General features: G+C 41.4%; 1 protein-coding gene across 1 annotated transcript in view; it reads left to right on the top strand.

Annotated features, from left to right (window-relative positions):
- Nucleotides 1-23,935, top strand: part of LOC128594807 (uncharacterized) — an 85,825-nt gene that overhangs the window by 7,037 nt on the left and 54,853 nt on the right. Inside the window, exon 3 of the mRNA XM_053603661.1 lies at nucleotides 16,758-16,899. Coding sequence (XP_053459636.1) covers nucleotides 16,758-16,899 — 142 coding nt within the window. The remainder of the gene's footprint in view (nucleotides 1-16,757; nucleotides 16,900-23,935) is intronic.

Here is a 23,935-nt window from a genome sequence, read left to right as displayed (position 1 = left end):
CAACATTTTTGTGAAGATACAGACCAAACTCATGAACAAGACTCAAGATGGATTTTAATTCCCCATAATACTTCTTATGAACAACACAAACAATTAAGAAAGACTTATTTTCTTCTCTGGTGCTTTCAGCTATACTTACCTTGAGAAATGTACCAAAGGAAGTCTAGTAATGAGGATTAGTAGAGTCAAATACTGCTAGCCAGTGGGTGTACTGTGGATTGTGTTACCTGCAGGAGTGGAGGCAAAATACCCATAAAATAGCCTTTCAGATTCAGTTTGTCTCAAGTTACATTGTGAAATTCAGTGGTTTGGTGCAGTTGTATATCCCTTGGCTCTGAGAATTACACAGAACTGGGGTGGGCCAACCCTTGTACAGAAGGACATGTGGGTGGCACCAGAGGTATTGGGGTTTGTGGTTTCCTACGGGAAATTCTTTTGGTGATTGCATGGGGAGAGTGGGTAAGAGGGTAGAGTAGGTAAGATAGAGAATGTCTGTGGCCTGATCTATGGATCCTTCTTGGTTTATAGGCCAGTTTATATCGCGTACACTAATTTGAAGCAGATTATTATTTGTAAGTCCAGCATTAGCCCTTTCTGACCCAGCACGTCAACTGGTTAAAAGCTAAAATTACAGTCTTTCATCCATTAAGAGAAAGGAGTTCTAACATGTCATATTTCTTAGCTGAGAAATAAAACCTCAAGTTCTGACCACACAATTCACCTTAATATTCTTTAGTTCTCTTGGAAGCAGTACCAGCAATCCTGGTATCCTGGCTGGAATTCAGGTTTAAGACCTCCCTTATGCTCATGTATGTTCCAGTCGTAACTGGAAGTGGCGTTTATTTTCTATTTCCTATCCTAGACTTTAGTGTGGTATTTGTGTGTTATGTGTGTAGGGATAACTGGTCTGTTAACTATTGGAAATATTTTGATGATGGAGGAGACTTTGAAGACTTTCTGTTTAGACATAGTTTAGTTTATTCAACCTCTTAAGACTGAATGAGAAGTATAATGCCAATAAATACTGTTTAGAGGAGAAAAATGTTATACAATTTTCTAAATTTAGGTAAATTAGTGAGACTATAATCCTAATGGCTATATGTAGCTGTATGCTGTATCTCTCTGTTACTACAATATTAGTCAAATTTTTAGTGAGAAAAAAATCAATTATTGAGGCCAGGTGCGGAGGCTCATGCCGTGTAATCCTAGCACTCTGGGTGGCTGAGGTGGGTGGACTGCTTGAGCTCAGGAGTTCTAGACCACCCTGAGCGAGAGTGAGACCATATCTCTGCTAAAAATAGAAAAACTAGCTGGTCCTGTGGCAGGTGGCTGTAGTTTTAGCTACTTGGGAGGCTGAGGCAAGAAGATTGCTCAAACTCAAGAGTTTGAGATTGCTATGAGATATGACAACATGGCGCTCTACCCAGGGCCATGGAGTGAGACTGTCTCAAAAAAAAAAAAAATCAATTATTGAGTTTTCTAGAAATCTATTAAGATGAAAGGACTATCCAGGACAAAGTGCCTCCACCATTCAGCTTAATGTCAAAAAGGTCTTATAGTGAATCAGCTGTTTAGACATAGTAAGCAAGACCAGCGGTACGTTTCCAATGACTATAGTTTTTAGTAACGTATGTGAAGTGAGAAATCACTGTAACTTATTTATTTTCCCAGCAATTTGACTTATGTAATCATCTTTAAAACCTTGTATCTTTCTTTTCCTTATACCTTCCCCTTTTATACAGTCTCACAACTCTACCAGGTAGATTCCATGTAACTGCTTTTATTGAATGATTGATCCATTCATCAATAGTGGGTGATTAATTTATTATAATGGTTAATAGGAGGAAACATTAGAGTCAGTAATGAAGTGGGATTAAAAGGAATAAGAGAAAATCTTTTTTCTTTTTCTGATAAAGTTAGGCTTATAATTAGCCAAAGATTTGAGAAAGAAAAAATGTAATGCTAGAAGGGATTAGATGATTGAGTGAACTTGTGCTGCCTGGTTGAGCCGATTTGCTTTGCGTCTAGAAAGCAGACATGTCAGCACAGAGATCTCTGCTAGACTTCTGGCCCCTTTGTTTTCACCAGAAATGAATCCAAGTATTTAGATAGGCTCTCACTGTTACAATTAAATTAGAAATTTTGCCTAGAATGAAACCTCCAGAAAAGTGAAATTGCTAGCCATGTACGTACAAGCAATGATAATAAAAGTGGGTTTAAAACAATAAGCATCTCATGAGAGTTCAGACTCAGTACTTTCTTTGTTATGATGGGTGCAAGGAAAAAGAGCAGTGGAATATACCTTTAATTCTTACAGGAATGTTTTTCTACCTTGAGAATTTGGCAACAGTTAGAAAACCACTATCGGGAAAGGCCTCTGCCCCCCACTAGTATGATTTAAAGTGGCTGTCTCAGAATCTGCCCACAGCCCCTAGTTAATTCATAGAGTTTGAGGTCACATTTATTTTAAAGAGTTGACCAGTTAAATATAAAGAAAGCTCTCCTTTCTAACAATGAGTGGAGAATTATGGTTAAAAATATTGTTCATGAGCAATCTAAAAAATGGTTCTTGGGTCAAATGTAGTATTAACAATGAAGGTTTGGCCATGGACTCCAGATGCACCTGTGTAGGGAATAAGCCTTATCTCTCTGCCCGATCTCTCTTGATAAGATTGTGCTAGTAGAAAGCTGGTGGTGGCCTGGGAGACAGATTGTCCCTGAGAAATAGGAAGCATGATCACACAGAAAAGCAGCATGGTAACCTCACGTATTTTATAACAAAAGTGTTGGCCAGTTTCATTGAGTTGCATGTAACATATATTATTCATGTTTGGGGATAAGTATTTTTATTATAAAAATTATAAAAAATGATCTTTGCCTTTAAACTGTGATCCTATACCTTTGCTAGGCATGGTTTTATTATAAAACACAAACTCAAAATGCTGCCAGAATGCTTGCAGTAAATATTCATAAGGTAACGAGAGAAAGATTTTTATCTAACCAGATTCTGTGAATTTATTGGTGTTTGACACTATATTAAAGAAGGAAAAACAAATCAAATATAAGCAGCATTATCTTTTTTGGAACAATTGGGGTTCTATTGGCTAACAAGTATAAGCTTGTCTACCAGCTATGGTTATGTTTTTTGAGCCAGATTCTTCCAAGTGCCTAAGGCTTTGCCTATAGAAAACTAGCATTGTGATTCCATAAAATAACAACTGCTTCTAACACAGTGAAACTAGCCATTTTCAGGACAGACAGCATAATAACCTGATGGACTGAATGGTCCAATTTTTTAAAAGTTTGTAAATTAAAATTAGGCAGGCAGCTTTAATTGTCTCCTGCCCCCATCCCTACCCCTTAGTAAATTATTGGCCTGTTAAGGTACGCTAAGGCTTTCAGGCCATCAGGGTTCTAGTTCTATATCTTTATATTTTAAAATTCCTTTCTAAATTTTTAATCAGATTTGCTGAGAAGTACACCAGAAACCTAAAGCCTTACTGAACCCAGCATGTTGGCAAAGATAATTATTGAGAATTAACTTGTACATAGTAAGTAATTCCTTTCACTGCAGTTGTTTAACCTATTGATTGTTATTTTCTTGTTAGGAATTCGGGATAGCTAGGAAAAAATACCCACTTGAGGTTCTAGATAACCCATGCGAACAAGCTGAGTTATTTACTGAATTACAATTGTGTTTATGGCTCTTGGCAGAAGTATTTAAAGCTTTATTGCTGCCTTTGATGCTCACTCAAAGCACCTCAATATTTATCCTTTTTTTGTAGTTGTTGTTGAGACAGGGTCTCGTTACATTACCCAGGGTGGAGTGCTGTGGGCTTACCACAATGCACAGCAACCTCAAACTCCTGGACTCAAGCAATCCTGTTTCAGCTTGCTAAGAAGCTGAAACTATAGGTACCCACACCATGCCTGGCTAATTATTCTATTTTTTGTAGAGATGGGATTTCACTTCTGCTCAAGCTGGTCTTGAATTCCTGGCCTCAAGCAGTCCTCCTGCCTCAGCCTCCCAAAGTGCTAGGATCACAGGTGTGAACCACCTCACCTGGCTTTTTTATCCTTTAAAAAAGAATTTCTGGTGCTATTTTCAGGAGCAGTAATTATGCTTTCAATAAACCCCTTCTAGTCTTATTTAGGAAGGGCTGAGAGAGACAAGTGTAAGTTTGGGTTTAGCACATTAATTACATTCCAAGGGGTCTAGAACTTGGACCCAAATCCTAGTATTAGCTCATGGATTCTCAAATTGTCCACAATTCAAATGGATAAGCTTGAGGTGATTTGGGAACTTTTTCTTGATCAACTTCAGATTAGGGCATTATAGTTCTTTGTTCTTTCTTCCTCCCCTTAATGAAAAAACTTTGACCCCAATAGTTTATGAACAATCTAGACACATAGTTTTCTCTTCTGAATATTTAAGAAATGTCTCTCTTGTGTCCTCAGGCTTCCAGATGTTACCCAGATATTAGAAGGGGGCTGTTCTTTGTTGAAGGTTCAGGTAACAGATTCATAACAAGGACTAATCCACATGAAGGGCTCGCCACAACACCTGGCTATTTCTAGAGATGAGGTCTGGCTCTTGCTCAGGCTGGTCTTAAACCTGTGAGCTCAGGAGATCCACCCACCTGGGCCTTCCAGAGTACTGGGATTACAGGCGTGAGCCACTGCACCTGGCTCTAGTTTTATACTTTCTCAAAGTCTTGTTCTTGGGCATTTCTCTGCTCCTGGTTTTACTGGACCTAATTTCCCTTTGTGTGCTTTCTTTTCGCATTCATAACACTGTCTTAAGTTTCATATCAGACGGCATCTGAGGGAAGCTGGAGGGGAGGATGGCTTGTAGGGTATGGCAGGGTGTGTCTTGTTTACCTTGGTATGACCAGTGCCCAGCTCAGTGCTGTCCACCTCCACGAAAGAATGATGTTCAGGAACAGAGAGGACAGTGAGTGAGAAGAACACTTTTTTTGGAGACTGGGTCTTGCTCTTTCGCCCAGGCTAGATTGCAGCAGTATCACCATAGCTCACTGCCACTGCCACCTTCAACTTCTGGATTCAAATTATCCTCCTGGCTCAGCCTCATCTCTTCTTTTTTGAGTAGAGAACAAGAGGAAACAGGCTATGCTGGGAAAGATTGAAGTGAGACCAGAGGAAAAGCCATGTGACTCTAAGGAGTTTGAGAGTTAATGAACTTCTTACCTAGGAAAGCTGGAAACTCCTAAATCTGGAGCTTTTAATTTAATGAGTGGTAGATAGATATTTCTTGAAAGTGGTATGACCCATCAAGGCAAAAGTCTAAGCTATTCTGTTTTTATATTGGTATTGTATAAGAGTGATCTGTAGGACCCCTGCACCAAAATCCACTGATGTGCTTATTTACATTTTAAACAAATATTACAAGTGGGTTTTTTTGCAAACTAAAATGTGAGAATAACTGTTCCAGTTGTTATCCCCATATATAGCCCAGGCCATAATCATCTCTTACCTAGATTTCTGCAATAGCCCCCCTTGGTAGCCCCACCTATACTCCCTTCCCTCCAGGACCGGCATACCCTCCCTGCAGCCTATTCTCCATACAATAAGCAGCAGCCAGAGTGAGCCTTGGATCATGTCACTTCTGTGCTTTAAGTCCGTCAATAATTTCCCATTAGACTTAGAATTAAGTGTGAACTTTTCACTGTGACCTATGTATGAGGCCCTGCATGATCTCATTTGCTAATTTTAGCTTATTTCACTCTCCCCTTCAGTCACAATGAACTTCAGTGCAATGAACTTTTAGTGCCCCAAACAGGCCAACGTCACTCGCTCTTCAAGGACTGTACAGTCTCCTCTGCCTCGCACTCACCCGTCCTCCTTCCTGCCTCAGCTTGAATGTTGCTGAGTCAGAGACGCTTTTTCTCTATGGCCTCCATGGCAGCATGGAGTTAAGGTGATAGGGGCTGTAAATAGTGGCAAACCATGATGCAAACTGGCCAAAGCAGTAGGGTGGGCTCAAGGCGTGCGTGCCAGGCAGCCTGCCCACGGCAGTCCTGGCTGAGCAGCGTTCTGTGTGTTGCTGGTGTCACCCCCAGATTGGTTGCCAGTTGGCTGCAGCAGTTCCAGACATTGGATCCAGTTACAGCTGCATCTGGAGGGATGAGAGGAACTTTCTTTCCTGGAGCTAGCTGGAGGGAGGAAGCCTTTTTCAGAAGTCACTTATCCCCAACAGACTTTCCTTATGTCTCACTGGCCAGAATTGAGTCATATGCTAATTTGTAAACCAATTACTGGGAGGTAGGAGTCAGTGGTTGTGATTAGCTCTTGTCCTATTTTTCTTTCTTTCTTTCTTCTTTCTTTTTTTTTTGAGACAGAGTCTCACTTTGTCACCCTCAGTAGAGTGCTGTGATATGGCGTCATAGCTCACAGCAACCTTGAACTCTTTGGCTCAAGTAATTGTCATGCCTCAGTCCCCCAAGTAGCTGAGACTGCAGGCGCCCGCCACAATGCCCGGCTATAGAGACAGGGTCTCGCTCTTGCTCAGGCTGGTCTCAAACGCCTGTGCTAAAGCAATCCACCTGCCTGGGCCTGACAGAGTGCTGGGATTACAGGCATGAGCCACTGCGCCTGGCCTTCTTATCCTATTTCATACCATGTGTATCTTGGGCAATTCCGTGTTCTGACTCCTTGTCAGAACAATGTTCTAAAATGCATACCATCAAAATCAACCTTGAAGAACTATACTTAACAAAATTACCAACTTTGTGATCTAGTAAAATAATCCTTTATTAATTACTATTAGACCCTAATGATAATAATTGGTATAATAACAAGTAGTGTAATTTTCAAGTAGCGATGCCTACAAATGATATTTTGACATGTCTGTAATGTGACTTGTAATTACAGAAATCTGTAATTTCTTTCTTTTTTTTTTTTCTGGAGACAGAGTCTTACTCTGTCACCCTTGGTAGAGCGCTGTGGCATTATAGCTCACAGCAACCTCAAACTCTTGGGCTTAAATGATTCTATTACCTCAGCCTCCTGAGTAGTTGACTACAGGTGTCCGCCACATCACCCGGCTATTTTTTGGTTGCAGTTGTCATTTGTTGTTTAGCAGGCCCGGGCCAGGCTCTAACCCACCACTTTCAGTGTATGTGGCCGACGCCCTACTCACTGAGCTACAGGCGCTGAGCCGGAAAATATCTGTAATTTCTATTGGTGACAAAGTCACAGGTGCTATGCATACTATTTGGTTTGTTGTTTCCAGTGAAAATTGAAAGGAATGTTAAATTTAGTTTAGATGTTAATTAAAACATAGTGTGACTTTCCTCCCTCATGCAATACATGGACACACTAAAATTAATCCTGAGTTAAGAACCCCTAGCCTAGAATAAGCATTTGAAGATTAAGTGATCTTGTAATGTATTTAAAGTATAAGCATAGTGCCGAGCACATAGTGAGTATCTAAGAAATGATAGATAAAACACAGATACACAGAGAAATCTTAGGAGTCAGAAACCCAAAGTAATTTAATTTAAATCCATTAACTTTGTCCTCATAAACTAGGAATGAGGCTTCAGTGCCTTATATTAAAATACTGCTCTAAAACAATTTCAAATATGAATTCCATGGCAATTAGAAGAGTGGTAAAGGAGGGAAATTAACATGGTGGGTAAACTAGAACTAGATCAAGAGATATTCAGAATCATACTAGTGTTATTAAAGCCATTCTTCAGAGCACTTGGCCCTTACTACCTTAGTCAACCTCACCATTCACTGTGATTTATATGCTGGACTCTCATCCCCTTTGGTCACATTGCTGACACTGGATGAGCCAGGATAAAAACTTGGCTCTGTGTTCTATGGTGTGGCCACCTTGGCTCAATGCTGGGTGGTTCTGGCTCGCACAAGTCATGGTTCTTTATTAATTTCTAGTTCTTTACCCCCTTCCCTTGAGAAACGTGTCACTTTATGACCAATTAGACATCATAATATTTTGATCAGATGGATAAAAGGTCATCTTGACCCACCATATGGGTAGGCGGACACATTTACTTTGTTCATGTGTCTGTTTGGGTCTGGAAGGAAAAGACAACGTCTTTCTGTTGTCTGATAACCATTGTCATATGTTCTCTCCATAAAAGGGAGTAACCTTCCATATTTCTAAAAGTGTTATTTTATGATGAGAAGTAACCCTGGTTTAGTTATTTGGAGGTATTATCTCCTACCGGCTAAGCCAAGTTTTGGAGTCAGACTTGAATTCAAATTCTGACTCTGTTGCATACTGTCTGTGTGGTCCTGAGCGGATAATATTAAATAACAGTAGCAGTCGTGATAGTAACTACATATTCAAGATTTAGACTTACTAGGCTAAATACTTTGTAAAGACATTTTTATTTAATTCTTATAACCCTAAGACATAGCTTTTACTATCATTTACACCTTAAAAGTAAGGAGGTGAGGCTTACATGGATTGTGTAACTTACCTCTAAACTTTATTTTCCTTTCTTGAAAAGTGGAAGTGATTATGCTGCCTGCCTCATAGGGCTATTGTAAGAATTAAATGTCTATCTACTACAGGGTTTTCAGTGTATGATACTTAGTAAGTGGCACTGTTGGCGAGGATTAGTATACTCAATCTTATAAGTCTACTTGATCAAGAAGACCTTGCTGAACTTCTATTTACTAAAATAATAGGGTGATTGATTTTGCTTTTTCAAGGAACAGATGATATAGATTATTAATAATAGTACATGTGACTCAAGGGAATTATAAGCATAGTCTATGGATCATGAAATTTCTACCCCTTTTACAAAATAATTCCTAGGCTTTCATGAACTGTGAATTGACAAATGTAATCCCTATTGCTATATTAAGAGTTTCTTTAGCAAGAAACGTCTTTTTGTCTTTTATTTTTCTCTGCTCAATTCACTTTTATTCAAATTGTTTTGGGTTGGTTTTTAAATAAATATTCAAATTTATATGTGAGCCCTTAATGTCATTTCAAATATTGCCAAATCAGGAAAGGGATGAGAGAAATATCTTAGGTCAAGTATCATTACTTATGAAGACATATTTTCAGTATGAAATTTCTCTATTTTTGGATTACTTCACACACACACAAAGTGACATTAATAGACCTGATTGTTTATACCCAATGTCAAAACTTTACTTAAGAAGGCACTAGGGGCGAAATTCGCAGTCTTTTACTAAGAAGTCATCTGTCTAGTATTTACTGAGCTGTAATGAATCAACTTTTTGTGAACAAAGAGTTCTCTGGCCAGCAGAAAAGCTCCCTGTAACCTTAGATGTGAGTGCCACCTGCTGGACGCTGTACACAAAAACTTTTCCTGTGGCTTCAACCCAAGAACGGTGCATCATTTGCAGTTTTTAATGGGTAAGTGCCCAAGTAACACCCTTTTGATTTTAGGTCACAAGGACAGCTGTAGTGTCTGATGAATTATATGGCCTTGGGGCAGGCATGTAGATTTATAAGAAAAACATACTCTGGAAACAAACTCAATGCAAAAATAGTCCACAGAGCTATTGTTTATAAGCTTGCCAAGGCCAAGAGTATAGTAAATAGACCTCTGTTTATATTATGAGATCACTGAATTTTATGCATTGGTGACATAGGCAGTTGGTGGGTGGCTTTTCACTATAGGGAGACTGTATGTTTATCTTACAGCAGGGTAGGGAATTAGGGGCCCCTTGACTGTGAAGGCTTTATTTTTTCTATTTCAGATTAATATGAGGGTACAAATGATTATGTTACATTGTTTGTATTTCTTAGGCAAAGTTCAAGTTGTAGTTGAGTCCTTCATGTTGTATACCTTTAAATTGTGCACCTTAGGAAGACGTTGATGCCAAATATGTAATCTTGTCCTAGAATTTTTTTTTTTTTTCTGAGACAGGATCTTGCTTTGTTGCCCAGGCTGGAGGACAGTGTTGTGATCATGGCTTACTGTAGCCTTCACCTCTTAAGCTCAGGTGATTCCTCCAGCCTCAGCCTCCTGAGTAGGTGGGGCTGTACTGATGCTCCACCATAGCTGGCTAATTTTAAAAATTTTTGTAGAGATGGGGTCTCACTATGTTGTCCAGGCTGGTCTTGAACTCCTGGAACCAAGAAATTCTCCTACCTAAGCCTCCCGAAGTGCTGGGATTATAGGCAAGAGTCACTGTTCCAAGCCAGAATTTTGGCTTTGCAGCCATAGCCTCAGTTGGTATTTAGGCCCTTTGCATTACTTTCTTCTTATGAGCTCTGTGAAGATAACGTCACCTGTGACCCATGTGGGTAATGCTATAGCTTGGGACTCAAAGGACTATTGGGATAACTTATAATTTCCATTGAGGACAAGAAGGTAGCTCATGACTCTTTAGAGGAAATAGATACATGTCTGGTTCTGTTAGTGCTTGATGAGGCTTCTGCCAGACTGGCCCTTGGACATGAACTTGCACGGCACTGTTTCTGTACTAGCTTTGGGAGACGTAGAGAAAGGGAGGCCTTGGGCAAGGGACAGCCATTTAGTCTTCTCTTTTTTGAGTCATTTTTGATCAATTTTGCAGAAATTTTAAAGTTCCAGGAATTGGTCCTTACATTATCACTGGCCCCAGAATTGTCTTTAGTATATTCTTGATGTAATGAGGCCAGTTTTCTGCTTTTATAATATTAAAATTATTATAAATTTATTTAAAATTTATAATAAAATAAAATAATTAAAAATTATTATAAATTATTATAAAAATATTATAATAGTAGTGGTGGCATATATCTCTCCAGCCCTGGTTCCCTTTTCCTATCTCTGAAAAACATCATGCATAATTCACAAAAAAATCTGTTGGGATAAAGAAAAAACTTTCCTTTTTTGTTCCAAGTTTGGTTAATGGGTTTTTGTGGCTACATTTCTAAATCTACAAAATAAGATTCCATTTGGAAGGAGCTCAAGGCATATATAAGCATTCTGGAACTCAGTATTTTATGAGAAAATCATGGGTGTTTGGTGAGATTTTCCCGAAGATTTCTAGTGACAACAATCTATATCGGATGAGATCAAATGACATTTGGCACTCTTGTCTTTATGGACATCAATGCCAAGCTGGAGTACAGAATGGAGATGTTACCTTGCACACCTCCAGCAGCACAGCCAGCTTGCCAGTGGCTGCACATGTAGAATTTTTACCTTTTCTCTACATGCGTGTTCTGATTTAGCTCAGGGTTATGGACTGGAAGACTGTGGGGCTCCTCCTCACTGGAGGTAAATCCTAATGCATCATTTGCCCCTTGGATCTCTCAGGATGCTTTGTCAGTTCTATGTTTCTTTTTCTTTTTCTTTTTTTTTTTGTAGAGACAGAGTCTCACTTTATCACCCTCCGAAGAGTGCCGTGGTGTCACACAGCTCACAGCAACCTCTAGCTCTTGGGTTTAGGCAATTCTCTTGCCTCAGCCTCCCGGACTACAGGTGCCTGCCACAATGCCAGGCTATTTTTTTTGTTGTTGTTGTTTGTTTGTTTTGCAGTTCGGCCGGGGCTGGGTTTGAACTCGCCACCCTTGGTATATGGGGCCGGCGCCCTACTCACTGAGCCACAGGCGCCGCCCTGGTTCTGTGTTTCTTGTCAATTCTTGGGTTTCCTTCCTCTAGCTCTTCCTATGCCATAGTCCTCAAGCCCTGGCAATTTTTTTATTTTTTACTGTGTCTTTCAAATGATTTGAATTGGTCCTAGAGTTGGTCAAATGATGTAGTATCATGTATATTTGTATCAGGTCTGTGGTGTCTTCTTCATTTTACACTGACTGGATTTTAGTTCTCTTCTTAGCCTTTTCATCACTGGGCTTTCAAAAAAATGCTTCTGGGGTGGGCGGTGCTTGTGGCTCAAAGGAGTAGGGCGCCGGCCCCATATGCCAGAGGTGGTGGGCTCAAACCCAGCCCTGGCCAAAAACTGCAAAAAAAAAAAAAAAAAAAAAAAAGCTCTGGGCAGAAATTTGGTTCTGAGCCCAAGTAGAACAGAAGAGAAACCACAGAGCTATATAGTTATATGCCATAGAACTCACCAAGGTTTGCAAAAAGAACTTGAAACAAGACAGGAATGGAAGTGCAAATCTCAGTGGGTTCTCAATGTTTCATCACAAAGTTTTGTGGTAAAACCAAGATGAAACCACAAGCTTCACTGTTGGCCAGACCAGCACTGGAAGAACGATTGATTTCAAGGTTAGCCAAGGTCAGGAGGAAACTTGGCTTCTTTTATTCATATGTTCATACAGCAGACCTACTGGGTTTTGCATGGCTTGGGGTTTCCAAAATAAAAAGCACTGTGGGGCCCAGTACAGGGCTGAGGCCTGGGGACTAAGGATAGGGGAAATTGGTTCTGTCTTGGTCTGCATTTTAGCAATGCCAAGGTGAAGCATTTTATCTCCATAGTTTCCAGTTGCACCTTATTTACTTAAACTTTTTTTGGAAGTTTACAAGAATAAAGCATATCTTTCTGTCTCTCTACCAACAGGAAGAGCAGGATTCTTTTTTCAGAGTCTCCAGACATTGCTGTAGACCAGAGGAAGATTTATTTCTTGAAAAATTTTATGGCTGTGATTATCAGGACTTATGAACCATATTCAATTTCCTTGGCTCAACATTTATATAACTTTCTAGGGGTAAAGGTAGCCAGGTTGCCTATTCTGAAAGAATTGGACCTCACCCAAACATCTGAAAAAATCATGTTGCTCTTTCAGAATAAGGATTTGAAGAAAAAAAAAAAAGGAACAGTTATGCTTAGAACCTAACACCCGTCTCTCAGTGGAGTGTGGGAAAGGTGAAATGTGAAAGGTTCATTTCCTTGGCAACATGTGGGTAGCCCATGTTCTGATTATGGTATGAGTGGATGGCGTGAGGCTGGGAGTGACTATTCTTATCCTAGAACCAAGCCTTCTAAGAGGTGGCAAAATTCATCAAGTCAGATATGCTTTCAGCTGCAAACTATAGAAAATTCTTCTATGAGAGTTATTCTCATTAAGCATTATTTGTTTGTTGTTTTTTAGACAGAGTTTGTCACTTTGGATAGAGTGCCATGGTGTCATAGTTCACAGCAACCTCAAACTCCTGGGTTCAAACGATCCTCTTGCCTCAGCCTCCCAAGTAGCTGGGACTATGGGTGCCTGCCACAACACCTAGCTAGATTTTAGAGATGGGTTCTTGCTCTGGTTCAGGCTGGTCTCTCGCTCCTGAGCTCAAGCAATCTACCAGCCTCAGCCCGCGCAGAGTGCTGGGATTACAGATGTGAGCTGCTGCATCTGGCCTATTATTATTATTTTTTTTTGGTGGGGGCTGGGTTTGAACCCACTACCTCTGGCATACGGGACCAGCGCCCTACTCCTTTGAGCCACAGGTGCTGCCCCCTATTATTTGGTTTTATCAGTGGGAATTCCAGTGGTAGTAAGGTGCTCACTAGTGCCATCAGGAACCTAGACTTTTTCTCCTTTCCACTCTGCTGTCATCCTTCTTTTGGTTGCCTCAGGATCTCAAGATGGTTGCTATAATTCCAGACCTCATGTCTGCATTCTGGACAAGAAGAAGAAAAAAAGGAGCTAAAGGTTAAGGGCAAAAGATTAAAGGCAAATGGTGAAAAGGCACATTTTATGAGGAAATTTAGAGTCTACTCAGAAGACTAACCCAGCAGATTTTCAACATATTATAATGTTAGGACTGTGACACCTGCTGTGTTAGGGAGGAGATGGCTAGGTTGTGAATACTGGTTGGGTCTCCGGTCAACTAGCTCCAGACAGGTGGTCAAAAATAAGAGAATTACTTGGAACTGTTCAGAAGAGTTGGTGTGAAATACTTACACTAAGGCAGGTATCACCTATAAATCAGGCCTGTGGAATGACCAAAAGAAAGTATTACAGCTTTAAATTCAAAGGATTCTCAAAGAGAAGTTTCCCTGCGAAGGTTCACTGAGCAGTCTAGTGGAACTAGGGTCAGATTTCAAAAAATCTGTTTAATTTACAATAATTGGGCACAAGGTGATTAGAATGAGTAAATCAGCTAAACACCACCTCTTTCAGGGATCTATCTTGAGGAGAGAACTATTTCTTCCTTTCGTTCTTTCTCTTTTCTTTGCTTTCATTCATTCTTTTAAGTTTTTAATCTGGAAAAATTTCAGCATACAGAAAAAGTCAAAGATTAGCTAATACACACATACTTTCCATTACATTTAAGTGTAAATTATTATTTACCTAGCATCATTCTTTCATATATGCATATACATGCAGGCCCACATACATATATACACCTAAATTCTTGAATACTTGAGCATAGATCTCTTTTTAATTAATTAATTGATTTTTTTTGGAGACAGGGTCTCGATCTGTCATGCAGGCTGCATTGCAGTGGCACGGTCATAGCTCACTGCAGCCTCGAACTCCTGGATTCAAGGGATCCTCTTATCACACCCTCTAGCATAGCTGGAAACTTAGGCATGTGCCACCACACCCGGCTAATTTAAAACAAATTAAAAATTTTTTTTTTTGTAGAGGCAGGGATCTGATTATGTTTCCTGAGCTAGTCTTGAACTCCTGAGCTCAAGTAATCCTCCTGCCTCAGCTTCTCAAAGTGTTGGGATAACTGGTATGAGCCTCCATGCCTCGCCATGAGCATATGTCTCTTAGGAGACATTTCTACCTGGGTGTGTAATTGCATCATAGCTTTATGGCAAAAAGGTTGAAAAAAAGAAGAAATATTATTTGTAAAGAAAGTGAGACAAGCAGAGTACATGAAGCAAGTACACACAGTGTATGCAAAACTCACATCAGAAAAGGCAAGTCTCGGGCGGTGCCTGTGGCTCAAAGGAGTAGGGCACTGGCCCCATATGCCGGAGGTGGTGGCTTCAAACCCAGCCCTGGGTTTGAAAAAACTGCAAAAAAAAAAAAAAAAAAAAGGCAAATCTCAAAATACATAAACTTAACTTTCTAAATAGGAATTTTTCCGAAGGAAGAGAAAAGGTCAGAATGTGAAAAAATTTTTAAGTTTTTCTATTACTCTTTTGTTTCCCTTTTTTGTTATGAAAAAAATTGAAATTAGAGAAAGGTTATTAAAATAACAAATACTCATTTATCGGCCAGCCAGCATTAAAAATGAAAATTTAGGGGTGATCGCCTCTCTTCAAATGTGAAAGTATAGGAGGAAATAACAAAGTTGTCAGTAAAACATTGCAGAGAAGGACTGTTTGGGGAATTAAAACAACGTGGAACCATTAGAGAAAGAAAAGGGTTAGTTGTTGAGACTTGAGAAATCCTCAGGGTGAAGTCCCAGGAAGAGGGTAAGGCGGTGCAAGTTGATTTGTTGTGAGCGCTCACCAACTTGTGGCAAGAGCTGCCATTCCCCCCCCCACCCCCAGCTTGATGTTTAAGTTTCAAAAGTGTCCTTTTCAGTAATTAGTGGAGGGAAAAAACAAAAACAACAAAGTTGGATTGATTGAGAACCCAGGGTGAAAGCAATTATCAGAGGCTCAAGCTCAAACAGCCCACCCGAGACAGGAGTGGGTGTCAGCCCTGAGGCCCGGGATGCAGCTGTCTCTCTCCGCCTGTCCTCCTGTCCCCTCAGGCTGCTGGGCATCTCAGTCCTGGAAGTTATCCACCGCCCCTTAACAACCGCGGCAGGGGGCTGTGGTGCCCTCGCACACACCACCCTGGTTTTCCAAACCACCCTGCTTACAACATTAGATTTTAGGCAGCTTAAAGAGTTTAAAATGATCCTGTTTACTTCCTCCTTGAATTTTCCTTTGCCACATGCTTTTACATTTTCCTGGTTTCCCTGCTGTGTCTGCTTTTGCCACTGATTCTGTGCTCTGCCGTCCACTCTCCCAGGCAGCAGCCTGTTCACAGCCTTCTGGGCTAAAGGGGAGAAGAGGTTTCCTCTGGTACCGACTCCTTCTGGTATCTCTTGGGGGACAATGCACCTTTTTTTATTATTTGAGTTCTCTTGACTCTCGAAGTCTCCCTTCATTTTTATTAGATAAAACTAACCCGGGGCTCTATTGATGGGAAAGGGCTTTCAAAGGCAATATTCAGAGGGTTTGCTTGCCAGCAAGGTCAGCACGCAAGCACCCACATCTGATAGAGGGCTGTACGTTCTTCACGGAATAGGACTCCATTCATAGACGTTGTTGCTGGACAGTTTTTCTTCTTTCCTTTTTCAGACTTAGAAGGATGTCTAAAGTGTTTATTATTAGCCTGAACTGAGAATGAGTGTCCTTATCATGCAAAAACAAATACACCTGTCTGGCAGCAGAAACGCTGTGTGGCTTTATGAACCAGGAAAATCAACACTGTATTCAGAGACCAGCCAGTAAATCCGAGGGGCCTGTACAATCATGTTGGAGGAGAGGTTCTTTGTGGAAGGATTCAAACCTCTCTGGGCTCAAGAATTCCCACTGGAACCCCAGACTTGGTGGTCATTTTCTCTGCACAGACTCTGTATCCTACATAGATATCCCACACTACTGAATGTGGAATTCAGAGACTCTGATGGGCGACACCACCTTGAGAAGTTACTGGGGAGGACATCGAAGGGATAAAGAAAGAAAATGAATATCCGTGACCACCAGAGGTAGCTTAGCACTTCTTTCTAGTATCTCCCAAATGCCTGGCTCTTGATTACTTTCCTTTACCCTGAAAAGGAGCTAGTTTCATTCTGAAATTAGGTTATGTCATCCAGATTTCCTTTCTTCTATGATCAAAAATAAAGTTTAAAAGTAACTTCATTTTTTTGGTTTTTTGTTTTAAGGAAAAAGATCATATTGGTTGTGCTGCTAATCTTTGCGTGACTTTGAGGTGTAAGGCGCCCGGCTATTTGGACAAGATAAAGGTGAAGTTTGTGCCCCCCCACCGCCGTCCTCTCGGAGCCTATGGTCTAACGGCGAGATCAGGTTTGTACCATTCAGGTCCCTGAACGCACACCAGACCCACCCCTTCATTGCTTTCATCACCAGTTTCAAAGACATTTTTGTATTTGAGTTAGTCTGACTGTAAGTCCTTTTCCTCTGTAATTTTAGCCGTTATTAGATTGGTCTGAGGAAACTTTTTTTCTTTTTTTAGAGTCACCTAAACAAGTGGGTGGTGTCATCTCTTTTGCCTTAGCTGCCTGTGTGTAGTTAGATAGTTCATCTACGTGAGAGAAATCCCTAAGCTTATATGAAGGGGTTGAGTGGGGTGAAAAATATACTGTTTTTGAAGACAAAAGTATCTAGGACCCATTTCAAGGAATTATCACAAATTAGAGAATAATTGAACATATGTTTATTAGCATTTTTTTTTTTTGTAGAGACAGAGTCTCACTGTACCGCCCTTGGGTAGAGTGGCATGGCGTCACACAGCTCACAGCAACCTCTAACTCTTGGGCTTACGCGGTTCTCCTGCCTCAGCCTCCCGAGCAGCTGGGACTACAGGCGCCCGCCACAACGCCCGGCTATTTTTTGGTTGCAGTTTGGCCGGGGCTGGGCTTGAACCCATCACCCTCGGTATATGGGGCCGGCGCCCTACTCACTGAGCCACAGGCGCCGCCCAGCATTTTTTTTTTTTTTAGGAGAAAAGTTCTTGTTCTTCCACTTAGGCTAGAGTGCAGTGGCATCATCATGACTCACTGCAACCTCAAAATCCTGGACTCAACTCCCAAGAAACTAGGACTACAGGTGCCTGCCACCAGACCCAGCTAGTTGTTCTATTTTCATAGAGACATGGTCTTGCTCTTGTTCAGGCTGGTCTTGAACTCCTGGCCACAAGCAGTCCTCCTGCGTTGGCCTTCCAAAGTGCTAGGATGACAGGAATGAGCCACATTGCTTGGGTGGTTATTAGCATTAATGAATAATAATTAATCAAATTTAGATGTCACATCTGTCACATTTTCCAACCCAGAGTAGCCTGCAAGAAAATATGAATTTTGAGATTAGCAAAGCTGTGTTCAATTCTGCTCCACCATTTTCTACCTGCATATCAGACAGACACCTGGTTAAATTTATAAGCCTCTATTTTCACCTCCACAAAGTGGAGGTAGAGAAAGCATGTTTCGGAATGGTAGGAAGATAAAACAAGACGAGGCGTGTAGGAGCTCTCAGTCCTGTGCCCCCACTGCTAATTCCGTCCCTGCTTTTTCCTCTGCTTTTCTGTGGAGGGTTCTGCCTGTATTTTATTTTAGTCTGTCCTTTTTTACCCCCTGCTCTTGGCTTTTCTCACTGTTTTTGTTCTTATTTTTTCTGGCTGATCTTGTCTCTTTGGTCTGTCTCTTTCTCTTCTCTGTGGATGTTTGCTTTGCCTGTGTTTATTTTTCCATCATGAACTTTCCTTGAGTTCCTTTCTCATTTGCCTTTTCGCAGGCGTCTTTTGTTTTACCTGGGGCTCTAAGCTCTTTGCACATTGATGTCAACGCTGATTGCTGATTTTGGATTTTGCTGGAGAAAGGGGGGTGGAAGATGTGGGAAGACAGCTCTTAAGGGGCCCAGGGAAAGGATATTGGAGGTTGTAGTAGTTAGTTGCTTGGCTGTACATATTTTTCAGACATACATTTTAGTTTCTGGCCAGAAGTCTGACGGGTTTTCCAGGAGGTGCTCAGGGCTTCTGACTCTGCCTGATTCCACCCCCACCCCTATTGCCGTGGAGCTCAGCTCTCCCTCCCCAGCTTCCTGTTGCCTTGCTGTCTCTGAAACATGTTTTACCTATTACTGTTCTTCCCTAACATTTCACTGATGTGGAACACCCACTTGGAAGGAGAGTTGTTTTTTAAGAGGGGAAGGTCATTACTGAGAATAGCCGTAAGAATAACAGTTAGTTGCATGTGAAGCGCCAGAACCAAGATGGCAGGAACTCAAGACTTTGGTCCACTGGGCACAGATCTAGTTGGAATCCAGAGACTCCAGAGGAGAGAAAAAACTCAGAGAGTGGTAGATGGTGACAGGATGAAGCTAGGGAATATTTCATGCCTTTTAATCCCCACAAACCTTTACTCATCATCTACCTTGGGCCAAACGATGTGCTAGGCCCTGCGTCTAATTTGATGAACAAAATACCAAAAAGCTCTATCTTTAATAGCCTTTGATGGCTCTGGTTGTGTCCTAAACAGTTAGAATCTCCTTGAGGCTCATATCTAGTATTTTAAATTTGGGCCCAGTTTCCTATCTTGGGACTTGAGTAGCAACAGTGACTCCTGAGGTGCTGTAGGCAATGGTTGGTGGCCTAGCTTAATTACCTGGCACGTGTCCTTAAATATTTTTATTATGGAAATTTTAAGTAAATGTAGAGATAATAGCAGAGCAAACATTTTTCACTCATCCCTTGACTTCAACAATTATCAGTATTTTACCAATGTTGTTACATCTGTCCTCACCGCCAGTATTTTACTGAAATACTGTAAGGGGAGTTCCGGATACCATGTCATTTCACCTTTATTGCAGTATGCGTCTCCAGTAGGCAAAGCCTTTCCTTTACATAACCACCATGCCATTCTCACATGTAGCAAAATCAATAGTGATTATGCAACACCCTCCCCTGCTCACTGCCCCCGACAATTTCCCCAGTCATGGCAAAGATGCCTTTTTGTAGCTACAATGTGGATTGGGATCGAAGCAAAGCACGCACATCACTTTTGGTCATTCTGCCTCTAAAATCTCTTATATTATAATACAATCATACTCCCTTTCACCTCCCCCATATACTATTGATTTTTGTCAAAATTTTGTATAGTGGGTATGTTACCTGGATCCCTGCTTCTTCTCCAGACCATTCATTCTGCAGCTGTCAGGAGTGTGGGCTGGGAAGTCCCACGATGTGCATCTGACAACTGCTTATTTAGAAGCTAAAAATGTCTGGCCTCCTGGCCTCAATTTGGAACAACTCTGAAGGACTGTTCCAACTCCAGAGCTTCCTAGAGGATCACCTGTAACCTCAGTTGTGACTGTATCACTTCAATTTCTCCTCTTTCCGATCCTGTTTTCCCCTCACTTTCTTTACTGAGGTTACTCTCAGGAAAACTCCTGAACACAAATCTCCTTGTCAGGCTCTATTTCCTAGGAAATCTGACTTGGACAGCTGGTACCAGCAGTGATTTATATTAATTGGACTGAATGAACAATAAGTGGTAAGTCCCTAGAGACTTTGTTAAAACCGCCCATGCTCTGGAAGGTGGGGGATAATCCCAGCCAGATTCAAGGGTCCACCACAGCAGAGAAATTTTAAGGAGCACAGTAGTCTCATGCCTGCCAGGACGTTACCTCCAAAGTAAGGAATAAATTATAGCATTTCTCACCTCCGGTCACTAAGAAGGAAGCAAAACACATGGTGGGTCATTTTGTGTCTCTACACTTAGAAACAGTGCTTCAATCCATCTGGTGGATGACGTGGAGGATGTCCAGTTTGATTGGAGCCCAGAGAAGAAAAGATACTGAGTTTGGGCTGTGCTGAAAGCAGCCCCGCTGTTTGGGCCTTGTGACCTGCAGACTGTGGGCTGGAGGTTCCTGTGGAGGGGAAGGCGTTATGGCAAGTTCTAGCAGACAAAGCGCAGCACACATCCCAGGGTTCTGGCTAAATGCCACGGCTTTTGCAGTAGAATACACCGTTCACAAAACACCTCCTCTTAAGCTCCTGGGTCCTAGTAGTGCCAAAACATCTTAATGACCTTGTGGTTAGAGCTTGATTTTGTCAGAACCACCAAGTCACAAGATCAATTGGGCCCAGCAGCAATTTGTTGTAAACTGGAAATGATGCATCTGGGGTCAGGCCCACATGGGAGAGGGGGCACAAGGAAGCTGCAGGAGCTGGAGGCCAGAATGTGCCTGCTCAGCTGTGCACTAGCAAGTGTGAGCAAGGTCACTGTGCATGGATACAGTCCTGGCCTTCTGATCTCTGTGTACGATATCTCTGAAGGGCCAGAGCTCCCTGTTGGATTGGCCAAGTTCTCCATCACATCTGTGTGATAGCTTAATCTTTGTCCTTTGCCCAGTCCTTCTTTGCTTAGTCCCTTGTAGGTAGGTTCCCTGAGTGCACTCTTCAGCATATCTCCCCAATTGACCCTCTGCCTCAGAGTCTATTTCTTAAAGAATCCTGCATAAGACATTAGGTCATTCACATGCAGAACACCCCATGTTCTAGATTCGGCTGTTTCCCAGTGGTGTGGTTTTACGGTCACTGGTTTTTCTATCCCCAGTGTTTCCTATAAATATGAAGTTGTAGCCAGAGACTTCAGTATAGTCAGCTGGGAAAGTGTGAATTGTGTCACATGCCAAGGCCACAGAATGTCTGGATGTCTCACTTTCAGTAATGGGAATGATTGGTAGGCTCAGGTATTGTGGCCGGGTCCCTCCAGTATAAACATCTTCTACAACCCTCATTTTCCTTTTTCTCCTTTTCTCTTTTCCCTATTCTTTTCATTTTTCATGTTCCTTTCTTTCTATCTTCTTTTCATCTCTATATGCCTCAAATTTCCCACTGGCACCCCCCCCCCCTTGGTGGTTGGTGTGGAAGAACTTAGGGCTTTAGTGATTGCTGGTAGCAAACCTGACCTCACGAGAAAGAAGACAGTTCATTTTCATGTTCAAGTCTGTAAATATTCTTACATCTTCTCCATACACAGGAGTTTTTGTTTGGCTGAGAGTGAGTGAGAAAGGCAAGTTTGTACCAGATACAGTCAACCACCTTATACTCCACCCTGGGGGGGCTCCACATATCACCTATTTTTGATGGCTCTCTGCCAGGTTGGTAAATTATTCTAGTGTGTAAAAAGGGAAAAAAGAGGGAAGGTCTAGTATCCTCCCATTAGATTCCCCTTTTCCCTGAATGGCAATACCGAGTTGGGATCTGAAGATAATGCTTCCATTTTTTGTTACCCCATCTCAAGAATAACTGCAGGGATGGAGATTCATTGTCAAGGAGGAGGAGAGACCTTTCCAAGAGCCAGGGTGGCAGCTTTTGGTAGGTGTGGTTTTAAGTATAGTAATCACCAGTCAACTCCATGGGCTACAGCTTCCTTCCTTTACACACAGGGCTGGCCAGAAGGCTGTGTCCAGGGGAGTTAAGGAAGTCCATTCTCCTGAAAAAGAAAGAAGTTATTTGACAATTTGATCTCTCTCATACTTTGTCAGTATCTTAATTTTTTTTATTTTTTTGAGACAGAGTCTCACTTTGTGGCCCTTGGTAGAGTACCATGGTGTCATAGCTCACAGCAACCTCAAACTCTTGGGCTCAAGTGATTCTCTTGCCTCAGCCACCCAAATAGCTGGGACTATAGGTGCCTACCACAACACCTGGCTATTTTTAGAGATGGGGTCACTCTTGCTCAGGCTGGTCTCAAACCCGTAAGCTCAGGCAATCCACCCTCCTTGGCCTCCTGGAGTGCTAAGATTATAGGCATGAGCCACCGTGCCCAGCCCTAGTGTCTTAATTAAAGGACATATTTTGATTACCAACAACAGAAAATAATGGAATACCTTAGCCAAAAAGGGAAGGAGAGAACAGAGTACGTTATGAAATCCAAGGAGAAGCTGAACATTTTAAAATAAGTTTTAGGAAAGGACAGAATCAGAAATTAGAAAGCTTTAGAAACTACACCCCTCTTCCCACTTGCAATGTCTTATTTACAGTACTAAGAGAGACATTATGATTGGCTATCTTGTGTCAAGTGTCCATTACCAATCCAATCATCTATGGTCCAGAGGTTTTGGCGCAAACATGAGGGAAGGGCAATTCTTACCGAAGGAAATTTGAGTTATGGCTTGGACAGATAAACCTAAAGCCAGCCAGCATCCCAGTAGTATGAGAAATGGATGAAGGATTTGTGCTTGAGTACATGCAGATATACAAACACAATTGTGAATCCCTTAAAGATGGGGATACAGTCTGAGGAATGTGTCATTAGGTGATTTCATCATTGTGTGAACATCACAGTGTATATATTTACGAAACCTACATGGCACAGTCTACTACACACCCAGGCCCCACGGTACAGCTCACAGCTCCCGGGCTACAAACCTGCACAGAATGAGACTGTACTAAATACCGTAGGCAACTATAACACAATGGGAAGTATTTGTGCATCTAAACTGAAAAGGTATAGGGAAAAAATGGTATAAAGGATAAAAAGTGGTACACTAGTGGAGGGCACGTATGCTGAGTGGAGCTTGCAGGACTGGAAGTTGCTCTGAATGATTTAGCAAGTAAGTAGTGAGTGAATGTGAAGGCTGAGGACGTTACTGTACCCTGCTGTAGACTTTAGAAGCACATTGCACTTAGGCTTCATTAAATTTATAAAATATTTTTTCTTTCTTCAACAATATAATAAGTTAACCTTAGCTTACTATAGCTTTTTTGCTTTGTAAACTTTTTGACTGTTTAAGCACTTAGCTTAAAACACATACACATTGTACAGCTGTACAAAAATATTTTCTTTTTTTATATCTTTATTATCTTTTTTTTTTTTTGAGACAGTTTTATTTTGTCACCCTCGGTAGAATGCCATGGCATCACAGCTCACAGCAAAGTCAAACTCTTGGGCTTAAGCAATTCTCTTGCCGCAGCCTCCCAGGTAGGTGGGACTATAGGTGCCTGCCATAATGCCCGTCTGTTTTTTTAGAGACGAGGTCTCACTTTGGCTCAGGCTGGTCTTGAACTCATGAGCTCAAGCAATCCACCTGCCTCAGCCTCCCAGAGTGCTAGGATACAGGTGTGGGCCACAGCGTCCGGCCTATGTCTTTATTCTAAAGCTTTTTTTCTATTTTTATTTTACACTTAAAATTTTTATTTTTTACTTTTTAAACTTTTTTTGTCAAGAACTAAAACAAAACCACACACATTAGTGTGGGCCTACACAGGGTTTGGGTCATCGAGATATCAGCAGGTGATAGGAATTTTTCAGCTCCATTGTAATGTTGTGGGACCGCGGATCCATTGTTTGCTGAAACATTATTATGTGGTGCATTATTA

The sequence above is a fragment of the Nycticebus coucang genome, chromosome 9 (genome assembly GCF_027406575.1).
Source record: "Nycticebus coucang isolate mNycCou1 chromosome 9, mNycCou1.pri, whole genome shotgun sequence".
In the NCBI taxonomy this organism is placed as follows: domain Eukaryota; kingdom Metazoa; phylum Chordata; class Mammalia; order Primates; family Lorisidae; genus Nycticebus; species Nycticebus coucang.
The sequence above is the reverse complement of the archived record's forward strand: the minus strand, read 5'-3'. Positions and strand labels throughout refer to the sequence as shown.